The sequence below is a fragment of the Catharus ustulatus genome, chromosome Z, assembly GCF_009819885.2.
Source record: "Catharus ustulatus isolate bCatUst1 chromosome Z, bCatUst1.pri.v2, whole genome shotgun sequence".
Lineage (NCBI taxonomy): Eukaryota > Metazoa > Chordata > Aves > Passeriformes > Turdidae > Catharus > Catharus ustulatus.
Window position 1 is genome coordinate 20,817,613 of NC_046262.2, and position 23,188 is coordinate 20,840,800.

General features: G+C 38.0%; 1 protein-coding gene across 5 annotated transcripts in view; it reads left to right on the forward strand.

The window, feature by feature from the left end:
* Positions 1-23,188, forward strand: part of RNF180 (ring finger protein 180) — a 73,801-nt gene that overhangs the window by 42,489 nt on the left and 8,124 nt on the right. For all 5 annotated transcript variants that reach the window (XR_006163154.1, XM_042780149.1, XM_042780146.1 and 2 more), the window contains 2 exons: positions 4,989-5,214; positions 9,797-9,922. Coding sequence is in view for 4 of the 5 variants with exons in the window: in XM_042780149.1 (XP_042636083.1) it covers positions 4,989-5,214; positions 9,797-9,922 (352 nt within the window). In the remaining variant the exon portion in view is untranslated. The remainder of the gene's footprint in view (positions 1-4,988; positions 5,215-9,796; positions 9,923-23,188) is intronic.

The window sequence follows — 23,188 nt, forward strand, 5'->3', positions numbered from 1 at the left end:
TGGGGGGGTGGTGCCACGGGAGCGCTGAGTCGCGAGGTGGGGGCGGGAGCGGGTGGCCATGGCCGGCAGGAACTGCGCAGGGAGGGAGGGAGCTGCCGCCAACCCTGGCCCGGGTGCAGGCAGAACAAGAAGCCGGGCGGTGCCACTCTGGGTGCGGGGAGAACAAGAAGCCGGGCGGCCCTGGACCAGGCGCAGGAGAAATGAGAACCCGGGCGGCCCTGGCCCGGGCACAGAGGGAACGAGAAGTGCGAACCCGCAACAGCCCCAAGCAGAGCCCACCCGGCAGCGGCATCAGAGCAGCGGCAGCGCGGCCCAAGCAGCTGCGGGAAAGCGGCCGCGGCGGTGCAGCCCCTGCGGCCGCCGAATAGCGGCGCCAGCTGGGCCCATGTGGCCGCTGAAAAGCGGCTGCAGCGCAGCCCCTGCGGCCATGGCAAAGCGGCAACAAGTGGCGCAGCCGCGGGAAAGCGGTAAGAAGCAGCAGTGATTACAAACCCTTCTCAGAACCAGCCATTACCCGTGAGTCCTCAGCAATTTTGCCTCCAGCTCTGTTAGTTAACTTAATTGCCATATGAAAGACATTCATTTTGCAGCCAGCTCCTCTGGGACTCAGGGTATATTTTCTTTCCAAACAGTGCTCAAAACCAGTTAGCAAAAGCTTTCTGTTCCCTGTACTTTGTTTTTGTGCTAGATTTTAGTTATGATTTTGACATTACATAGGATCATAGAATCATTTAGGTTGCAAATGACCTCTAAGATCATCAAGTGCAAACACTAACCCAGTGCTGCCATGCCCACATGGCAGGGTCAGAGATGACTGTTACTTTCGCAATTTAATAATGTTTTTGGATTTCTGATGAAGTCATAGGTCATGATTACCTGAGATTATTTTCTAAATTATTTTCCACTTTTTTCCAAAGACGTGGTATTATGGAGCTTCCTCCATTCTAAAATTACTTAGCTGTAATCAGTTCTATTACCCTTTGCCATTTTCTTGTGATGTGTTTTCTCTGTGCTGTAGGTGTAGAAACAATCTGGGTTAAACAGTTTTACTGATGGTTGTAATATTTTAGTATTTCATGTTGCCTTAAGAGCCTTTCCTGTTGCATGGAAGTAATAGTCCCAAGCTGTTCCTCTCTGTGTCTACCTTCTGTGGATGTTAGTCCAGCCAGACCTATGCTTCCTGCTTATCAGTACAGCCTAGTTGCCTCTGTAGTGAATTTCAGTATACACTGAAGTTTTCTGCAGCCCTGTCAAGTGGAAAATCAAACTGGAGTATTACGTTCTAAGGTAAGAGACACATAGTTACGGACATTCATGGTTGTTCAAGAGCTCGCATTTGGACACAGTGGTAAACTGAAACTATCTCCATGCATTTTTGGCACAGCAGCTCAGAATTTACAAGCCCTGTTGCCACATAATATCCTGGAAAGTGCAAATGCAAAGACTAAGTTAGAATGACAGGACAAGTGTTTGTCCAGAAGCAATAAATCCTGGCTAAATACTTCTTTTCTGTATTTTTAATGCAATCCACAGTACCCATACTGTTGATGACTTAATCATTATTTGCAGAGTTCAGTATCTCCCATAGAGATACTCTTTGGGAGTAATGAGAGACACATAAATCCAAACCAGTAGAAGCCATAAATACAATCTTCTCTGAAACATACAGAGATTCCCATATCTACAGTAACCACAATATTAACAATTGTCATTAACTTTTGGTACCAGTGTCAGGCAGTAGTGGTCTGTCATAGCCTGTCAGCATCAAAAGTGACCTCTCTAATACATAGTGTGGTGGATTGACCCTGGCTGGATTCCAGGCACTCACCAAAGCTTCTTTATCACTTCCCACTGCAGCTGCACAGAGGAGGCAAGGATTAGGAATTAGAGTAAGGGAGAAGAGCATGAGAGAGAGCAGTGTCTTGGTGTGCTCCTGGCTTGGTTTTTCCTAGTGGATCTCTTGCTTATTGGATTATATTGGGTTCTGTGAGCTGTGAAAGAGAAAACCAGAAACAGAAACAAAGGAGATGGATAGAACAGATAGAACATAGTACAGTAATTTTATGATTACAAGCCGCACCCAATTATAAGCCGCTCTGTCATTCACAGCGAGGACCCGTGTGCAACAAAGTTACCAAATAGTAACAGAATCGCGGGATGGCGGGGTTTACTGGCTCGACTTGGGCTGTGAGGGCTTGGGGCTGTCAATGGGGCCAGGTGGCCCAGCTCAGCGCTGCCACTCAGTGGGGCCGCTCGGGGCCGGCTGCCGCCGCTGCTGGGCTCGCTCGCCCCAGCCCGGCGCTGCGCCACGGTGGCAGGGGGGCATAGAGCCCGCCAGCACCCGTGGTGGTGGTGGGAGGCGGGGATGGAGCCCGCTGGCACCCACAGCGGCGGTGGCAGGAGGGGATGGAACCCGCTGGCACCCACGGCAGCGGCGGCAGGAGAGGATGGAGCCCCCTGCCTCCCCCCGAGCCGCAGGGCCAGCAGGAGGGAGCCCCCGCCTCCCCCCTGGGCCGCGCTGCCTGAAGGAGGGAGCTCCCCTGCCTCTGCCCCCCTGTGCTGCTGGCATGGAGCCTGGCTCCACCCGCCGCGAAACAGAGTAACAAATTTGTAACAATCACGCAGTCCCAGGTTTTACTGGCAGGTGCTCGACTCGGCACCTTGGTTTGCACTTCTGGGGTTGGAAATGTCAGAAAATTATTCCCATATTAGCCGCTCCTAAGTGTAAGCCACATTTCCGGGGTGGGAGCAAAATTTTAGTCAAAATGGTGTGGCTTGTAATCGTGAAATTACTGTAAATTTCTCCTGAGTGTCTCCTATAAAGAGGAAAAAAATTGGTTGCTTCTTTAAGCCAATATCCTCATTCCAGTCAGGATAGGGTTAACTGTTGCTGTAGCCAGGAGGGGCCATGGCTAAGACCTAGGAGGATTGTTCTCTTATACCTCATGTCATTGCTGGGATCAGGGAAAGGTGGTCTCTTCCAAAGAGAAGGGCTTCCTTCCCTTTTAGTAAGCATGATGCAGTTCTGAGCTGGAGGGAGCAGTTGGATAATTTTGGTTACAAGCTAGAGGGGCCAGTCAGCTAGCCCTGGTTCAGAGCCAAAGGGAGCAGTGGGGTGTTTATCTATTGTCAGGGGTTTCCACAGTGAATAATAATGGGTTTCTCTGCCTTTAGTATTGTAGCTGTTACTGCTCATTTTCTTATCTCATTGCCATTCCCAGTAAATTGTTAATATCTCAACCTGTGATCTTTACCTTTTGTGCCTCCAATTCTCCCTTCTAGCCCTCCGAAGAGGGGAGGGGGGAGCAAGTGAGTGGCACATGGTTTGGCGAATCTCAGTGGGAACACAAGCTGAGCAGTACCATTCCTAAATCATGACAGCCAAAAACCTGGGATGCCATTAATTAAAGATCTTCAGATTATTTGAAAAGGTTTAGGCGTGTTACAAGTGCAAAGCAGGAACATGGCAATGCACACAAGTTGTTACATTCATATGGGATGAGGACCATTTTGGAAGTCCAACTATGTCTTCTGCAAATGTAGCAGTGCAAGGAAAATTGAAGTACATGTGCTGACAAAAGCCAGCAGTTACCAAAGATGGTGGGAGTTCCTGGACTTTCTACTCTAAGGTTTACATTATGCTTTCTAGTAATAAAATTGTGGCTTGTTTTGAACTCATTCTTGTTGGAACATACCCTTCACAAATTACTTTTCAAAGGCAGAACAATCCGCAGTTTATTTTTAGACATTTTTATTTTGATTTGCCTTTCTTGGCAAAGTAAAGGTATTTTCACATCTGAAGGATGAGATGCCATCCAGAGGAGCATGGACAAGCTAAAAATGTGGGTGTATAGAAATTTCATGAGGGTTTAATAAGACCAAACAAAGTGTGCTATCACTGGTTCGAGGAAGCCCTGGTACCAGTACAGGCTGAGGCATGAAGGGATCCAGAGGAGCCTTGCCCAGAAGGACTTGGGGGTGCTCTGGGTGAGAGACTGGACGTGACCCAGCCATGGCACTCCCAACCCAGAGAGCCAAACGTGTGCTGGGCTGCACCCAGAGCAGTGTGGGCAGCAGGGCAGGGAGGGGATTCTGTCCCTCTGCTCTGCTCTGCTGAGACCCCACCTGCAGTGCTGCATCCAGCTCTGGGGTCCCAGCACAGGAAGGACATGGACCTATTGGAGGAGGTTCAGACAAGGGCCAGAAAAATAATCAAAGGGATGGAGCGCCTCTCTTATTAGGAAAGACTGAACATTTGGTTTATTCAAAGTTTGTTGTGGTTTATTGAGTTTTTGGTTGGAATAGAGAAGGCTTAAGTGTGACATAATTTTGTCCTTTCAGTTTCTGAAGGGAGCTTACAAGAAAGATGGAGAGACACTATTTACAAGGGCATGTAGTGATAGAACAAGTGGGGATGACTTCAGTCTGCAGTAGGGTAAATTTAGATTTGACATTAGGTAAAAATTATTTACTGTGAGAGTGGTGAGGCACTGGAACAGGTTGCCCAGAGAAGTTATGGATGGGTTATTATTGGAAATGTTCATGGCCAGCTTGGATGCAACTCTGATCAGCCTGGTCTAGTGAAAGGCACGTGGCAGGAGGGTAGGAAGTAGATGATCTTTAAGGTCCTGTTCAAGCCACACCATTCTATGTTTCTATGAGTTTTGTCGTGAAGATACATATAAATTGTTAAAATTCATTTTAAAAGAAGAAATCTGATCATAATACAGTTTTAATCAGCCTTTTTGGTTTTGTTACTTCCTTCTTTAACTGTCTTGTGATTTTTCATCTTTCCCACAGAGGATGTTTTCTGACATTCCTGTTTTATGTTTCATCATATAGTTAAAAGTAACCTCTATTAAATTTAAGAATATTACCTGTGTGTACCATCTTCTTAAGCATTACTGAAAATGACGTTCCAGACAATTGGTTTATCAAAAGGAGTTATGAGCTAAATGGGAAAAAATGTTCTCTTTTTCTTCTTGCAGCCTGCAAATGATAACCTGCTAACAGATGATGAACATGAACTCAGAGGAGATAAAGAAAGCTATCTCTGTGCTGTGTGTCTGGATGTTTATTTCAATCCTTACATGTGCTATCCATGCCACCATATCTTTTGTGAGCCTTGCTTAAGGATGCTTGCCAAAGACAATCCAACCAGCACTCCATGTCCACTGTGTCGCACTACAATTGCCAGAGTCTTTTTCCAAGCAGGTATAAAAATGAAAGTTTTTACACATAGAAAAATATTTGTACTTTTCCTTCCTGTATGCCTTCAGAGCAAATTTTGGTAATGTTAATCCACTGTGAGATTCTATTTCCATTTAACTTCTCCTAAGAACATTCCATGCAGAATCTCTTCTATGTCAAGAAGCTATTTGGGACATGTACTTATAAACTTTTTATTTTGCAAGTGAAATTGTTATAGTTTTCTTTTCTGGTAGAGTTCTGGTACATTTCTTTTGTTTCTTCTTCCTGAATAATAACAAGCTCCAAACATAATAAACATTTCTCAAACTATCCTATTAGAAAATATTTTAAAAATTTCACTTAATGGCACACAAAAAAAAAGTTCATTTATGACATTAAATTTGGACACAAATGAAAATAAAGGCTGGCAGAGCACTCGATAATCTTCTTAAATTCTCCCATCCTGGCCTCTTATATTCTCATCTCTAGTGTTCCTTGCTCTTAATAGTAGGAAAAATATGGTGGGTAGGGGTTGTTTGGTGTCAGGTTGGTTATAGAAATAGAAGAGGGTAAGTAGTCCTGCAGATAGAATATCTGGAACAGCGTGAGTCAGTCTTTTATGTCCAAAGCTTATATGATAGATTCAAGTACCATTGATAAAATTGCACTATGGTAGCTGGAGTTAGGTCATTTACAGCACTTAAAACTGTGCACAAACTGATCACAAAGTAATGGAAATGACTCAGCCATGCAGGAGTGTTTGTTTCATTTTAGATGCTACAGAGATCTTGAAGAGATCCTCTTAAACTGTTGTGAGTGCTGTGATGATGACAGTTAGGCATGCAGACTGAAGTATGGTTCCACATTGATCAGCAGAGCTGCCCACCTTTTGTTTCTGGTTGTGCACAGACTCTGTCTCTGTACAGGCATAACTTCATATGATTTGATGGCAGGTCAGTTTGAGGAAATGACTGGGATAAATAAGAACTCATTTGCCTGGGGAGGAGGCATTTTTCAGATGAACCTATTGCCCCAAGATGATTCACTAAGCAGCTGCTGGTGGCCAGGGATAGAGACTTACTATCCCTGCATTGACTGCACTGCAGCTGAGAAAATAGATGGAAAGTTGCAGCCCGAGCACACTCAACCTCCAACCTGTCTGGTGTATAGAGGTTTCAAGCTGTTTTCATTTCATTTCCCTAATGCTTGGTACTCCCTTCAATTTGATGTACAGATGAAGTGTGTTTCACTGATAGAGTTAGGTTTTTCTAAGGCTACTTAAATTTTAAAAAAGCAATTTAGCAGTTTTGCTGCAGAAAATTACTACTGGGAGAGCACAAAGGGAGAATAAAGATGCCTCCTAAAATGTATTTGCAAAACTTTTCAACATGTTACAGTTGTCTAAGTGAAATATTACTGGGATTATTTGTAGCCTTTAAGTACTTAATGTACAATGTGTAAAAATGCCTGATGGGAAGGAATGAAGAAGAAGGAACCGGATTCTTCTGAGTAGTGCTCACTGCAGCACAAGGGGCATTCGGCACAAGTTGAAATGCATGCGATCACATCTGAACACAAGAAAGTATGTGTTTTTGTGTGAGGGTGTCAAGCAGGCTGGTCAGAGAGGCTGTGGAATACCCATCAAAACCCAGCTGGACATGGTTCTGGGTACCTGTGCAGCTGACCCTGCATGAGCAGGTTGGACTAGCTGTTCTCAAGATCTCTCTTCAACCATATCCACTCTATTATATATTAAATAGGTATGTGGCTTTTTTGAGGGAAAGGATTTATGTGACTAAGGTGTCACAGATAAGTAAATAGTGCCCACTAAAAATAGTGGATCATAACAGTGTATATTTCGTATTAAGAACTTCAGATGAGAGAAATCTGCAGCTATTTGTACATTGCCATTCAGTATATATGTGCTTAACTTAGCAATATAATTAAAAATAGGTGTGCTAATGTATCTTTGGTTTATTATATATATATATTAACAAATATATTTTGAAATTTGCAAGTGCACAACATACCAAACAGCTTTTAAATTAACTAAGGGGTATTGAGGATGATATTGTATCCTTAGAGAAATTAATAAAATCAGCACATTAAGAAGATGGATGGTGCCAGAGCAATATAAAGCATAGTATTTTTATTATTTTTTCACTCAGAAGAGTTATTAAGTCTTATAAAAGTTATGCTAAAGTCACTGCTGCTATAGGTTTGTGCAGGCAGCAAAGCAAAGCTGCTTGTAGTCTTTACATAGTTCTCTAATGCTGCAGCTGAGATGTCTTATTTCCCTCACTGATTTAGTTTGGATGCTTTCTGCAGCTTTCCATTTGTATACATGTATTTTTTTGCAAAGATATATTGAAAAGAAAAACACTTAAGGATATATTCAGAAGTTCACTTTTTAGCTTGAAACTTGAAAGCTTCACTTTCAGACTGAACAGAACTGCAACAGAAGGATGCATGTAACATGTATTAAAAAAAAAAAGTTATGAGTTCAATTATCCATCAATTAGGGAGAAAAAACAGTGTTTAACTGAGAGCTACAAAGCCATATTTGACTCATGAGGGTAATTCCTTTGGCCAGTTGCCTTGATCAACTGAGCCTTTTTCACAGGATCCCTTAAGCATGAGTTCCAGTCTAGATAGGTTGCTCTGATGGTGTTTACTATGCATTCCCATCTTTCTTAAAGGCTTTCTTGGAAGCCCTTCCCCTTCTCCCATCAGAATGAACTCACATGTGATTAGATGATAGCAGGCCCAGGGTGCGCCTAAGAAAACAGCTTCTGAGCTGATTGCATCAAATAACTTTGTAAGTTACCAAGTATCTTTTAAATGCTTCACTTACCTGAAAAGTGACCTTCTACACTTCCATTCATAAAGTTTAATTTATGTTTGCAAGAAGGGCCAGATCTGGCGTGCATGTGCAATAAATCCAACACTTTGGAGAAATGCAGGTTGAGGGTAGTGGTTGTGCAAGGGAGGTCCAGGCACAAGGCAGGGAAAGAGGGTCATGTGCCTACAGAAGGACTGGTGACCTGGCCAGCCTGAGAGCATCTTTCATTGCAAGCCTAGCCAAGCAGCCTTCTAGAAGCCAGTAAGACTTGTCTCCACTGCCTTTTCTGAAAAACAGGAATTAGATACCTCACCAGAGGTTTCAGTATTTAAATCTGAATAAAATTGAAAGAACTGTGTTGATTTCTATGGTCTGTAGCAGGAAATTAAAATGTTCTCTGTCTATTCTGTGAGAGGCAAGCAGATTCTCATCAGAAGCCTGAATCTGAATAGTGCTTAATCCAAAAATGTTCAGTAGCATATAAAGCTCTTTCATAAAAAAATTAAAAACAATAGTGAAAAATACACAGTTTGTTCATTTTACATTTAGGACGGCAAAAGGCCTTTTTTCCTTTAAAGATAACAGTTTATATGAGTAGTAGCTCTATCTTCACATAAGAAAATAGAGGATTTGAAGATTCTGTGCTCTTCATGTCTTGTGTAGCCTCATTCCACCTGCACTGGATATGGTGAAATAAAGGATAGTTTTTAGAATCAGAGCAGCATGGGGTTTTTACTTCAAATCTGCTGACATTTTCCTCTTACATAGAAAAAGCTACTGGAACCAAAGGAATTTTTTCTTCTTTTTGGAGTCTACTCACAAGAAACTTAACTTTCTTAAAGTTACCAGAGAAAAAGATTTTATCTTTCCGTAAAATATTTACTATTAGATTACTATGTTCCATTACATTGGACCACATAAAGTACTAAAACACAAGCCTTCCCAAAAAACCCATGAATGTCGTTTTTTACTTTGAAGGTACGGAAAAAGTTATGGTATCAGCTACTGTTAATATTTATCTGGAGCCTACTTGGTTTGGAAACACAAAATGTGTAATGAATTGATGGCCAGGAGCTTGAAGTTTTTCCTGTTAACTACTAGCTTAGAAACCCTGTTTGTTACCAGCAGATCAATTATATGGTAGTAAAATATTGTTGTTTTTAAATTGTTTTCCATTGCACTGCTATGGATAAATTAGTTTGGCAGTTTTGAGTTGTAATCGTGTAGAGAAGATGTTGATTCCTTGAGATTAGTATATAATTCCAACTCCAATTCCAATGTGTCATGAATCATCCTACAAATGTTGTCTTAGTTCCTGTTAATCCAAAGTATTTTTTAAAATCTAAAAAAGATTTCAGGCCCCTTCCTTTGTATTACTGACTATTACTGAGTGGTGAGGCTAACTAAAAAGCAATATGAACTGAGCATTAGTAACACAGTCATTTTTATGGATATAATTTTTATTTATAGAGGTCATCATAGTTATGTAAGTTCCGAATAGCTTGATTTCTTTAATACATAATTTTACCAGAACTTGACATCATCTTTTATAATTTTTTTTTTTCTGAAGTAACAGATTGTTTAAGACTTGCTCTTACTATATATGGAAATGATTGGGTAAATGTGATTTTTAAAAAATTAGATATTATAATCAGAAGAAGGATTACACAGTAGCTATGGCACTTTTATTTTGTATAAATTTATGTAAAATATCACTTTATTTAGGGCATTGATGCATGTATTCTTTACCCTTAATTATTGTAGATCTGAATAACTCTACCAGATCTTTTTTCCCTATGGAATATTTGAATCTAAAGGAAAATTTTCAAAAATCCAATTCCGCTAAATGGCCTCTACCAAGCTGCAAGAAAGCATTCAGAGTTTTTGAAGGTAAGATTTTAAATTTTTGCCTAAATATCATTCAATGTCAAGTGTAATATTTGAAAATAAGTTTCTGATTAATACATGCCATTGGCAAACAGTTGGATGATTCTTAAAGTAGAGATGAGTTTAATTCTTGTGGGCAATTCATACACAGTGCTATAAATCTAAACTTCAAACTGTAAAAAGATAATTGTGTATGTCTTTTCATTTATTTTTTAATCTTTAATTCTGTGCACTTTATCAGGATAATTGTATGTAGCTTCTTCCTTAGAAAAATTTCTGTCTGCCTAGTGGAATAAAGAGAATTACAGTAATTTCACAACTATAAGGCGCACCGGATTATAAGGCACACTTCCGGGTGTCCACAAATTTCCGAACTTTTTCCCATATATAAGGCACACCAGACTATAAGGCACACTTTTTTTTTTTGCGACGAGGATCCGCCCGCCGGCTCCCCTCTCACAGTTGCTGGCTGCAGCCCCGTCCCCACCCGGCTGCCACAGCCCCTCAGCTCCGCCTCCACCCGTCTGCTGCAGCCCTGCCGGCTCCTCCCGCAGCTCACAGCTCACACTTCCGGGTTGGCAAATTTCCGAACTTTGTCCATATATAAGGCACACCGGACTATAAGGCGCACTTCTGGGTTCAGGCCAAAATTTTAGTCAAAAGGGTGTGCCTTATAGTCGTGAAATTACTGTATTCTAGGAGAAAAGATAATGGTTCAGAGAATGGTCAATAAAGATCTCTCAAAAAAAATTCAGCATCAGTGTTTTATGAAAGAAGTAAAATAAAAAGTTTTGAATAATAACTGAATAACAATTGATAATAATAATATTATTCTATACATAATACATATGAAATAGAGTTATGGGTGTTTTAGTTTCGTTTTCTCTTTATTGTATGAAGAAGGCTTAGTCATCTTATTGCTACTTTAACACTTAAACATTTTCATGATTGACTGATTATTAACTGAACAACATTTAAGTTAGACCACCTAAATGCAGGAGTCACTGTTTTCAATTTATATATTTCCCTGCTTTCAATCTAATAGCCTTTCTTCACCAGGCCTCATGTACATTTATTTATATAGTTACTTGTAAATACTTTGCATAGTGATGAGTCTTGCTAGCAGATATAATTTTCCTATTGTAAGAAGAGAGTGCTTCTAAAAGTATGTGAAAAAAATAAAACAAAACTTCTATTTTATATTCCTTTATAAGTCTACCCAGGCCTTTGTGAATGTGAAATTTGATAAATTCTAGTACTCCACTTATAAAATCATATCACGTAAGGTCACAATTTGATAATGGCTATCAAAAATAGCAGACTTGAGAAGTTTGAGGACTGGTCAATTATCTTTGGTACTACTCAGAGAAGAAACTATTGGCAAGACAAACTAAGAGGACTATTTATTTTTTCTAACAGGAATTAATGTAGTATGGGTGTTAATGCTGAGCTAATTTTAATATATATTATGTATGTGACATAGTTCTTTTATGTTTTGTAGTGTTATATGAATTATGCCTTTCTTAAAGGTATAATTTACAATGCTAAGCATTGTAAAAAGCATAGATAATTAGAAATAAAAAACGGATCTGGAGTGATCATACAGTTTCAGTATTCTGCTACCTGAAAATCTGCCACATTGTTCAACAAAGGTAATTTGAATGCTGGAATTATGTGTCTCCAAAGGGTAGCCTAAAAGTCACACAGCAAGTGGGAACATGGTTAGATCTAGTTAACAAGACACACAAATAAAAAAAGCTGTCTGAACCTTTGTCTCTACATTCCTAAATAAAATGGTTGCTGCCATATCTATCTTCTGACTTTTTATTTCAATAAAAACTACTGCAAGTTTGAGTGCTTTCAAAATGCAAAAATGTAATGTTTTCTTTCTGGAATATTTATTTAAGCTTATATCTAAATTGTACTTGGCAACACCTAAAGTTCCATATTTGAGTTTCATAATTTCTTGTGTTTTCTGGCTCAAGAGGCTGCTAGGAACTTAACAGGCATAAAATACTGAGAATAGTGGCAGCAAAAGTCTTCTGACATATTAGATACCATTGCAAATGCAAGCCCTGATACCACTAAGATCTGAGGGGATAAAGAGGGTACTTAATTTTCTTTTAATTAAGAATCTAATAGCCTAATAGGATGTTAGAATTTCAGAAGTCAAATTTAGAGAATGGGAAGAGGAATAGGGTGGGTGCATGAGTAGAATGACTGGAGTGAAAAGGGATATGATTACAGTGCTTAGAAAGCAATGAAATCTTGCAAATTTGAATGTGAAAATAACTACCTCTATATAGGAATGCACTGTCAAATACTGCAATACAGTACTGCTTTGTCAAAGAAGAAATTCTGTAGCCCTATTAGAAATGGATATGCTCTTTCATCGTCATATCCAGCAGGTCCAGTGTTAGCTGAGAATCTAGAAGCTCTTTTTGTATGATTCCAGCTTTGATTGGCACAAAACCTTTTCCACAATACCATTTTAATACCACGGATATAAAAATAGTAAACCTTAACCAGTAAATCACTCATTAGGGATGCTAGATAAAACTAGCAGAACTGGTTTTTAACAGAACTAGATTGGGAGAGAAAGAGAAAGATGGCTGTTAGGAAGTCTAGATTATATACAGAATTTATCAACTTAACTAATTTTTACTTTCTGAACATTGCAGGACTGCTAGATAAAATCAAGCACTTCCTCTTTTTCCTTACTTTTTTTTCCTGAACTGATTCTCTAAGCCAGATATATTTGGTAATCTACATGTGAGTCTTCTTTCATATTTTCCATGAGGAATGTAGAACTATCTTTAAAAATACAACCAACCATAACTTTTCAGTTCTTATGCAAAAAGATACCTCAGCACTGCAGCACTTTTGGGCTTTAAGCTGATGAAAATTGCTCCAGGTTACTTTGCCCTTGTATTGCACTGTATTTTTTCCAATAAAATAATCAACAGAATTTCCATTTGTTTCATAAATATTACTTATGTTGTAAGTAATGCTTATACCAGCTTTCTATTTGGTATGCTGTGTTTGGTCAAGGATAGGTTAATGATAAAATGGAAACCCTCTTCAAGAAAGAAAGCAATTCTTCTTTTCCCATTCAGATTTTTAATACGTGGAAAAGTTAACAAGCTAATTTTAAATATTTCTCTAAAATACCTGTTTCATATCAGATAAACAAAGATAGTATATTAGTCATTTTTTGAGTATTGACAACTTAAAAAAAAAAAGTGATTTCATAGTAGAAATAACGTCTCAATTACTGGTTTCCTTAAATGGATTTTAAAACAAATAACTAGTGTATTTTGAACAGGAGAGTTAAACAGCAAATACGCTCAATTGGATCCTATTATCATATATTCATATTTGAATAACTTAAGTGTGGCCTTTGTATGCCATTAAGGTGGAATTGCATTCTGTAAGTGCTGTACAGTCACAGGAAGTTCACCAACTAAGGGCAAGTCTCCAAAAGTAATGTGGGCTAAAATGAGTGATTAGAATAATTTAAATTGCAAATATGATACTTAATTTGACAGTGATTTTGGTGTAATCAAGTGCAGAAATTAAAAATGACTGAGACGTTTAGTACACCAGGCCTAAAAATGTTTTTTCAAAAGCTTTTGCATAAATCTGAGATAGATAGAAATACGTAGAAGAGATAAGAGGACAAAGCAGTCAGGATAATGATAGTAGCGTTCTAGGTGGATGCTGGCTAACTACATATGGAGTAAGATTGCAGAGATGCCTAAGAAAAGTAGAGGTAGGTGTTCAGAACCAGAGAAAGGATTATGAAACCTCTGAGTTGCAGCCCTTGGTAATTGAAATTGTAATTATTCCTAGGCAAATAGGAATCCCCTCCAACTCTTACTGTTGCTGATGTTTTTATTTAAAATATGGCAATTAAATTGAAAGTCTGGTTAAAAATAGAATATTTATTTATATATTTTCAAATGTTTAATCTAGAAAACATCCCCTCAGTGTTGCATACTATGAAATCTCTGCAGATTCTTTCTTGATCTCATGTCTTCAGGTACTTAATAAAAAGATTGACTTTTGCATCAGTCAAGGATTGCACAATAGAGTGTTTTCCAAGCCTAGTAAACCCTCGTGGAAATTACCACCACCTCAGTAGGTCACATCTGCCATGTCCTTTTATGTAATCATGCTCTAGAGAAAATGGTGAACAATTTCCTTTACAGAAGGCTGTTGGTATATTTCTTTGTATCTCTGTCGTTAAAATAGGGGTGCAATACTAAAATTTACTTTCTTGATTCAAGATTCTTGTTCATGGTTTCAATTTAATAGGCAACAAAGGCAAGATGCTAAAAACAGAAAATGTGCAGGTTTTAAGTTCAGAATTCCTTGTTAAAATGAACCAAAAAACCTGATACTCTTTTTCAAGTTCAGGTACTGTGATCTACTGAGAAGAAAATAAGACAAGTGTTACTGAAAATCAAAGGTGCAGCATTTAATTTTTGCTATAAAGACTAATGCTGGCAGAAGGGTCCCAGAATAATCCTTATTTTGGACTATTTTTCTCAAGCTCTACTATTCCGTCCCATCAGGGTCACCCAGAGCAGATGACATAGGAACTCATCCAGGTGGGTTTTGAATGTCTCTGGAGAGAGAGACTTTACAGCCTCTCCGGGCAGCCTGCTCCAGTGCTCTGCCACCCTCAACATAAAGTTCTTCCTCATGTTGAGGTGGAACTTCCTGTGTTTTATTTTATGGCCATTGCCCCTTTCCCAGGCTCTGGACACCACTGAACTGTCTGGCATCATCCTCTTGGCACCCAGCTTTGAGATATTTATATGCATTGATGAGATCCCCTCTGAATCCTCCTGACTAAACAGCCCCAGCTCCCTCAGCCTCTCCTCATAAGATCCTTCAGTAGAGCTTGTGAAATCACAAAAAGTTAATTTATGCACATTATATTTCTCAGTCTTCACAGAAAGTGTATTTTCTGCCTAAAAAAAGACAGTGTGGAAAGTGTTGTATCAGAGTATCTATTAGGCTTATAGTACACTAATACAGAAAAGACAGAATCCAAGCCTGGCTGGCTGGGTGTCTTAGGTCACCTCCACTGATGGCAACTTTGTAATTTTTTTGTCAGCACTTGGACCCTAACTCTTGCACCCATTTTCCTTGCGCACAAGTTCTTTCAGCTCCTGTTGGTAAAAAATGCAAGACTGATTTCTTGATTGCAGAGTCACCCTTGGGTCCCATGGAACAGCATAACTTGCCTTTATGCCTCTCCTTCTGCACCTCACCAAGTAGAAGTCAATCTGAACGGAAAAGAAAATGGAAGAGGAAGTTTGAAATTAAAAAGTCATTGCCACAGAGATGTTTTAAGCTTCAGCTTCAGAGCTGCCGCTTCCTCCCGTTACTTTGCCAACAGTGTTAATACAAAACATTGTGTATCAATAGCCTTGTTTATCTTTTAAGCTGTTTTGCAGAAACTGTTCTTTAGGGACTCCTCCAGAGACACATTCTCCTTGAAAAGGATGTTCTGTAACCTTTTTCTAGTCCTGAAGACTGCCTCCAGCACTGGCCTGTGTAGGAGAGTAATTTACTGCTCAGAAATTATGGTTACTGATTTGTCTCTGTTGGTTCATCAGTGCACTGAAGGGAATGACATTCTGTCTAATTTGTATGTCAGGATTTCTTGTTTCCATTTAACCATGATATTGTAAGACTGGTGTACCAGGAATATTGATAGCTGTAATTACGCAACACCAAGGATTGTGATAGCATGGCCATGGCAAAAAAGAATATTGTAGCCTTTCCCTATTTGACATGTCCCTGAATGGATATTAGATTGGCATCTTCCGTTCTGCCTAGGCAACCAAGTGTTCATACTGGTTAGTGAAACAAACTGAGAACATCTTGGACCTCTCATGAAGCCATGGAACCACAGCTGTACCAGAGATACCCAAATGAACTTGTAGGGAACTGAGAGGTGTCATAGTTTTGACTGCAGCTTCCTAAAAGCTTTTAAGAAGGTCGTTTTCTAAAGATGCTTGATAAAATATAGCTATGTTCAGGATAAGAGGGAAAGTCCTTTGAAGAATTAATAGCCAGTTAAAAGATATCAAATAAAGAATAGAAATATGAGATAAATTTTTCTCACTGAAGAGAATATCATATGGTTTCTATATGGGTCTATATTACAGTTTGTATTATCCAGTGTATTTTTGATGAGATATGAAGATGTAACATTTGCTTAAAGTACTGAAATATTTTTGGATAATAAAAATTAAAACCAAGTATAAGCAGTGGCAGGAGACTGTCATGGTACCTAATGTTCTTCAGCAGTGTTTACGCTGTGTTCCTTTCATCACGAAACAAGGTAGTTAGAGGGAAGGGTACAGACAAGAGAAAAGAGAAAGTCAGTTTTAAATTGTTTCCTGATGAGGAATATGTAAATAGACTAGAATGCTTCACACAAAGAAAGAGATTACTAAAAGAGGGGGGATAATTGTGGTAATTAAGATTGTGAAAAGCTGTATATGCTGCTGTTATTCGCTGTCTCGTAATAAAAGAACTAGGGCTGTGCAAAAGAACTAAAAGACATTAAATAAAATTATCATTACCCTAGAGCATGGGTTCAAATAATGACTGTTTCTTGTTCCTGTTAAACTCGAAGATACCACATTTGTCTGCAGAGTTCCTGGAAATGCAAGTCCCTAGGTCTGAGAGGGAAAAGTATTGCAATATGCTTTCCTTGTTATTTTTTTTCAATCCCAGCCAATTCCTCATAGTTTGACTTGTCAGAGAAAGAATGATAGGGTAGGAAGGCCTTTAGACTACTCAGTATGCCTGTATTATAAGACACTGTTCTAGACTTTGATAAAATAGTATCTTCCATTACAATTTTATTTAAGCCATCATAAAAGGGTTTTATTGAATTTATTTATTAAATAAGATTACTCTCCAGAAACAATTGAAAACAATACATAATACATAATGTATAACCACATTAGGTGAACTTTGAATTACTAGTGTTTTGAAGTGGTAGTCTCTCATTCTAGAATTTGTTCAGAGCATAAAATATCTCTTGCTTTTAATATTTATGTTTTATGTAAAATTTTGCTGTGATTAGTTCAGGTTTGGATTGGTCTCTGTGAACAAATATGTCTTTTTTTTTTTTACCAATGACTGGAATTAGCAAGTGTTTTTCATGTGTTTTAGTGGAAGTGGGGAATAATCCTAGCCAACTATGCCAAGAATAATAGAGAATCGGGGGCAATGGTTATATTATATTCTTAATCAATTGATAGCTATAGCAGTTAACTATTATGTTTAGTAAATTTTATGTTGTGCATTCTTCTGCAGCACTGAAATGCACTGCCTAGGAGAGCAGTTTGTGCTCATGCAGCCACTAAAGAGTTTCAACTCTGCTGGTGTAAATACATCTTAACTCAGAAGTTTGCCAGTTGTTCAGTTTGTTGATTTGATACCTCACAAAAACTCAGTTTGCTATAAAAATAATAATTTTTGGTTGATTATAGATGGTAGAAATATCAGTTGGCTTCATCACTGTCAATGAGTTGATAAGGAAGAAAGCAGAACAACCATATACAGTGTTTTTCCTGCCTAACATGCCTGTGATTGCTCTTCATACACCTGCACCAGTGACAGATAGCTCTGTGCCCATTCTAAATTTGAACATAAACACAAGTTCACTTTGATCCTCAAGCATTTATTGCACAGAAAGCTGACAAGACTTTTGGAAGAATAAGGTGCTTGCACGGCATAGTTGTGAAAAGTTAGGCAACATTTTTAGGTGATACAGAGTTGTGGAGACCCTTTAAACTGAAAGCAAAAGATAACATTTTAATTTGATGAAGGACGAAAGAGGAACCATGAAAGCACTCAAGGAGATGTATGAGAATAATAAGCAAGAAAAGGTAATCATATTTTAATTAGGCATACAATCTCAAAGAAGCCAGAGATGTGCAAACAGCACAGTAAATTCAGGAGCTTTCGTGAATATACTCACTAAGTAGATAAAATTCAATGTTTGAAATGGCATCAGAAAAAATCAGAGATTAAAACCATTGCACATCTAATCAAGGATTAAAGGAAGGAATTTTTAACAGTTCATAATAATTTTATTTTTATTTCAAATAGCTTCTTTCTTGTTAACTTTTTAATAACCCTGCTCTATGAAAATTTATTTTAATTTTCTGTTGAATATCTATGAAGGCTTTTTAGACAGAAATCTTGGCTAACTTCCTGAGAGCTGGATAAGTACTGCCAGCATCAGAAAACTTTCAGTTCAGAAAAACTGTGCCAGCTTTCTAAAGATATAATCTTGTACTTTGGATTTTTCATTATCTGGAGGAATGTTTCTTTTGTTTGCTCAGATGGGAGATAGGAAATTTGGGCATTGGCATTAGCTAAAGCTGAACATGCCTTTTGTTAAAGACAGTGGCATGGTTCCAAGATAGGTCATTCACCAGTTTCTCCAGAAAAATTAAGGGAGTCATTTTGCCAGATTTGCAAATAAACGAAATGTTTATTTAGTAATGTAAATGCACGGAACCTTCTTACAGAGGGGTATGGTGAAGCATGCCTATTATATGTATTCCCTCTGATCTCTGCTGTCACACTGTCCCTTTCTTAAGAGAAGTAGGGCAAGTTCATTAATTTATTTTTAAGGAAGTATTTGCATTACTATTATCTACTGTTATCACTAAAATGGACTTGAAACATTAAAGCCTGAAGCACTGAAAGGGTTGTAACAGTAGTTACAAAACTCTTCAAAGTTTTTGTTAAATCATCATTAGTATTAAATACTATGTTTTGACAAAATGCAGCTATTGTGCAGGTCACAAAATAAGAATCTAGAGAGAATTAATCAGCATGCCAAGTAGCATTCACAATAAAGACAAGAAACAATATGACATATTTTTTTAATGCTATTCTATACTTTTTCAGTCATGTCTTATTATAAATATCAATATTGTTTGCCTCTGTGTATATTGTGAGGTAGCAGTATATAAAAATGGAGCCTAAAGGGATATAAGAACTTAGGGAGGGGAGAATGAAACTAGAGGGAGCCGATGCCATTACAGCAAGGTGACACAAAACAGGTGAAGGCTTTTGTGATGATAACTTAGCAAGAGTTGCTGGCAGCTGAAATACAGTATTTGGTCTTCTGGGAAAATGACAAATACAATATGATGTCCAGAAATGTTCAGTGGTAAAATGTAGGAACAGTAGGAGAGAGACGAATGATGTTGATGATGAGTAAGCAATTAAATGAAGAGAGAGTGGAAGAGAAACAGAAAGTAAATTAAAAATAAGACAAAAACTCATTGATTTAGAACATTCTGAAGTTTTAAAAATTATTTTTAATATAGATTATTGATGCTCATACACAGAAAATTAAATACCTCAAGCTGCTCTTGAAATTCCCTGGTTTGCACTGTCTGCATTGTCATGGCAAAGAGAGAAGTTGTCCACAAGTTAAATTTGCAATTAAGATACCGTTAAGGAAATGTGGACAAAAGTGATTTCAACTTTCTATCTTAAAAGCAATTGTATGAAAATTACCACAACTGTAATTCATATGTCATCAATACACATGTACAAGTCTTACCTATAAAATCAAAGGAAGACATTTTTTGGTCTAGAATGTATGCAGTCTATGCGTTTAGATCTCTATGACATGCATAAGACCATGCAGCTTGATTCCTTGATATCAGTCCTCAACTGTTATGTAATATTCTGACTGTTTGGTACTTTGTGTGTTGTGGTTTAGGGGGGGAAAAAAAATGGAAACAGGTAATTGACTTAGTTACTTTAAAAAAAAAATCTGCTAGCTGAGTATCTTCCAAAATTTCTTCAAGTCTTCCAAAGTCAAGTGACTTTTACACTGTGACATGTGGATTAATTACTCCCATTTTAGTATGTCTCCTAGCAGTTAAGCTAGCCAAGTGGCTTCTATTTGTGAGTATTGATAATTGTAGAATAATCACCGATGATTATGTTTTCTGTGATATAAATCATACGCTGAGTTTGTTTTCTAAGGTCATTATGCCCTCCCATAGTCCTCTCATTTCTTGATTCCTTTATTTTCAGGAAAATAAGCAGCCCAAGATAAAAATTATGTGTTTTTCTACTTTTTACTTTGAATTTATGAGAGGGACCAGACGTGGTTGTTATAGAATAATTCGTAAAAATTCGGTAAATATATTTCTGATTTAATAAATGAGTAGGATTTTTAGTTATGCAGAATAGCCAATGTAAAATGTTTATGCATGCATTTAATGTGGCTTTATGAATTTTGGCATTAATTTTTAAACTTCCTCATTTTCTTTTCCAACAATCTGCTTATTTGTCACGGTACACAAGATAACTTCATGGGTTCAGATTTTAATTGGTAAAAGCTGAATTATTTAGCTATAAAATAATAAAAGGTAACTGTCTTCAGACTTTTTATTTCTTTATTTGCTTAGTATTCTGATCATTGTTAACTGGTAAAAAGATACTTTATCTTAGAATTCAAAAGTAGGAATGTGCAAAAAATTCACTTATAAATATTTCTCACTGAAATCTGACAAGCTGTATCTGAATTGAAAAAGATCTTTTGTTTATTTCCAATCCAGAGTAAAACTGTCAAATCTCTTTGTCGAGTGAAAATAATTGTAATTGTGATGGAATGCAATTCCAGTATTTCACAGAGGAAAAACTTCGAATAGCAAGCTGCCTCCACTCTGTCCTAAGGCCGTGAGAGATGTTAATTTAAGGAATTGACCATAAATAATCCAAAGAAATGCTAAATTCAAGTATAGTTTTTATGTATTGATTTGTAGTTAATGATCTTAAATTCTGGGTTTATTTTTGTTTACACATCTCTGTAGAAAAATTCTCAGATTAGCTACCAAAAAAATATTGTACTTAAAATTTTGAAAATAATATGGGAAGTTAGAGCAATATGAAATAAATCTTTTTAATAACTGTAATTATTACAGGAACTTCTGTTAATTGTTTTGGTTGGGTTTTTTATCCTTTCCATTTGATATATGTCTGGTTCATTTTGGTATATTCTCTTCCCAGATCCATAGGATTTATAAAGTTTGAAGAGAGGGGATACTATTCTTAGATATAAATGCCAATCGTTTTGCCTATAGCAGACAGCAAGAAGCATTGTTTGCCTTGTGTTTCATTATGTAGGACTGAAGTTTTTACAAGCTTTTTGTTTAGACAAATGAAATGTGTATCAGTGACACTTCCAGATTCTAGGATTTCTGCTTAGTTTTGTCTGTAGCATGTTGTTCTTCTTTTCATGTTAAATGCCTTATGAAAGTCACAAAATAGACATCTAGCTGTAACAGTGATTCCCAACCCTGCCTTATGGAAAGGAATGTCGTTTGTGGAATAAAGTCATGTGTCCCGTATTAAAGGATTCAGGACAGGGCTTTTTCAAATTTTCGCAGTAACTGGTCTTAGACTTATCTAGAGTTTTTTAGACAGGATTCTTTGACACCTTTCAAAAGCAGTTACTGAATGTTCCTCCCTAAATTGACTGTGTGCAACCGATTTGTTCATGTGCAGAGGGCATCTGTATCATATGCAGAGTGAGTTCAATAAATCATATTTTAAGCAGCACAAATTACTGCTTAAGCATGATTTACCTCTCTGAGACTGTGATAGAATTCAACACTTAAACCGAAAGCCCAGCAAAAGTCTATAACTGGTAAGAAGACAACATAGTGAATGTGAAAATTATTTCAGGAAAGGAAAGTACATTTTTACACCTTAAGTACATTTTACATCCAGGTTTTCTAAAGTCTAACAGCTATCAGAAAGTAGGACTTGGATTTTGGGGATGGAAAAGGAGAGATGTTTCAGCTATCGTGTAAGTTTAGTCATGAATATAAGATGCTGGCAGCCAGTGAGAACCCACAGGTGAAATCAGAAGGCAAGAGCAGAGAAATATGAAAAGAGTGCAGAGAGAAAGAGAGAGGAAGGCAAGAGCAGGATAGTGAGGGAAGTTTGGAAAGATGATTTTTCTGTGGAAAAGGCCTTTGAAAGTGGCAGTAGAAGTTTTAACACAGGAAAGCCAAAGGTTCTGGTGTGCATCCTGGAGAAAGAAGAATTTGGTGTATCTTTCTCGAGAAAAAAAACATCTTCTGAGACAACAAGCATGTGGAACTGAAATACTGAGGTAAGAGGGTGGTGAGGTTCAAACTTTTCATACAAAAGAAATGGATCTCTGGATCTGAGAAAAATGGTGGTTGCATTGAATGACCTTGGTTTGGGGAAGGATTGAATACTTTGGGAACCTGAGTTTCAGTGGAGTGCTTGAGACTGAGTTAGAGCTTGGGGCATGAGACGAGAAGTCAATGGATATGCCTGCAGTCAGTCACAAGGACAGGTGCTATTCTCTCATAAACCTCTCTGGCAATATATGATTTTTCTTTCTTGGAAATACAAATCTCACAGCTCAACTAGCAAATTTTGCAATTTAGCTATTACGTTAGCATAACCAGAATATAAAACCTCTTGATGTGCATATGGGAGAAAGCTGGCATTTGTGCAAGAAGTTTGGGATGATACTGCATTTGTGAAAGCGTGAAAGCAACCCGTATACTTGAAAAATTATAGAATACTTGGAAATTTTATTTTTTCTTCCATGCTGTCATCAAGTCTGCAGGTGACAACAAATTGGTAGACTCAGTGGTGGGGCTGTTATTCAGAAAGAACAGGAAGTTGGAGAAATGCAGGTACTTCATCAGACAAAGACCCTTTTGCCAGGCACCTAAAAATTAAAACAGACCCAAGTAGGAGATGGAAAATGCAGTGTAAAAGAGCATGTAGCAAGCCAAATTGAGACCTTGTCAGAATGTCACAGTGGTCTGTGTAGTTCAGAACATTCATATGTGATTTGGGAAAGTGATACATATACAGCTGGTAAAATTTATAGTGATATTAAATTATTCACTTCACCGATAATAGTAAATATGAACTTAACTAACAGTTCTTTTGATCAGTGACCTAGAGGAGGCAACAGAATACGTTTTCATCAGGCCTGCAGAGAACAGATTGATAGACTCAGCACAAGGCTACCATTCAGAGATACCTAGACAAGCTGTAGAAATGTTCTGGAAGGATTCTGAAGTTTAACAAGGACAAATGCTGAGATGTGCACCTGGGAAGGAAGAGCCCCTGGCAATGAGACAGGTTGGGCAATGAAAGCCTGGGGACAGATCTGTGTAAAGAGCCTGGGCATCCTGATGGAGAGCA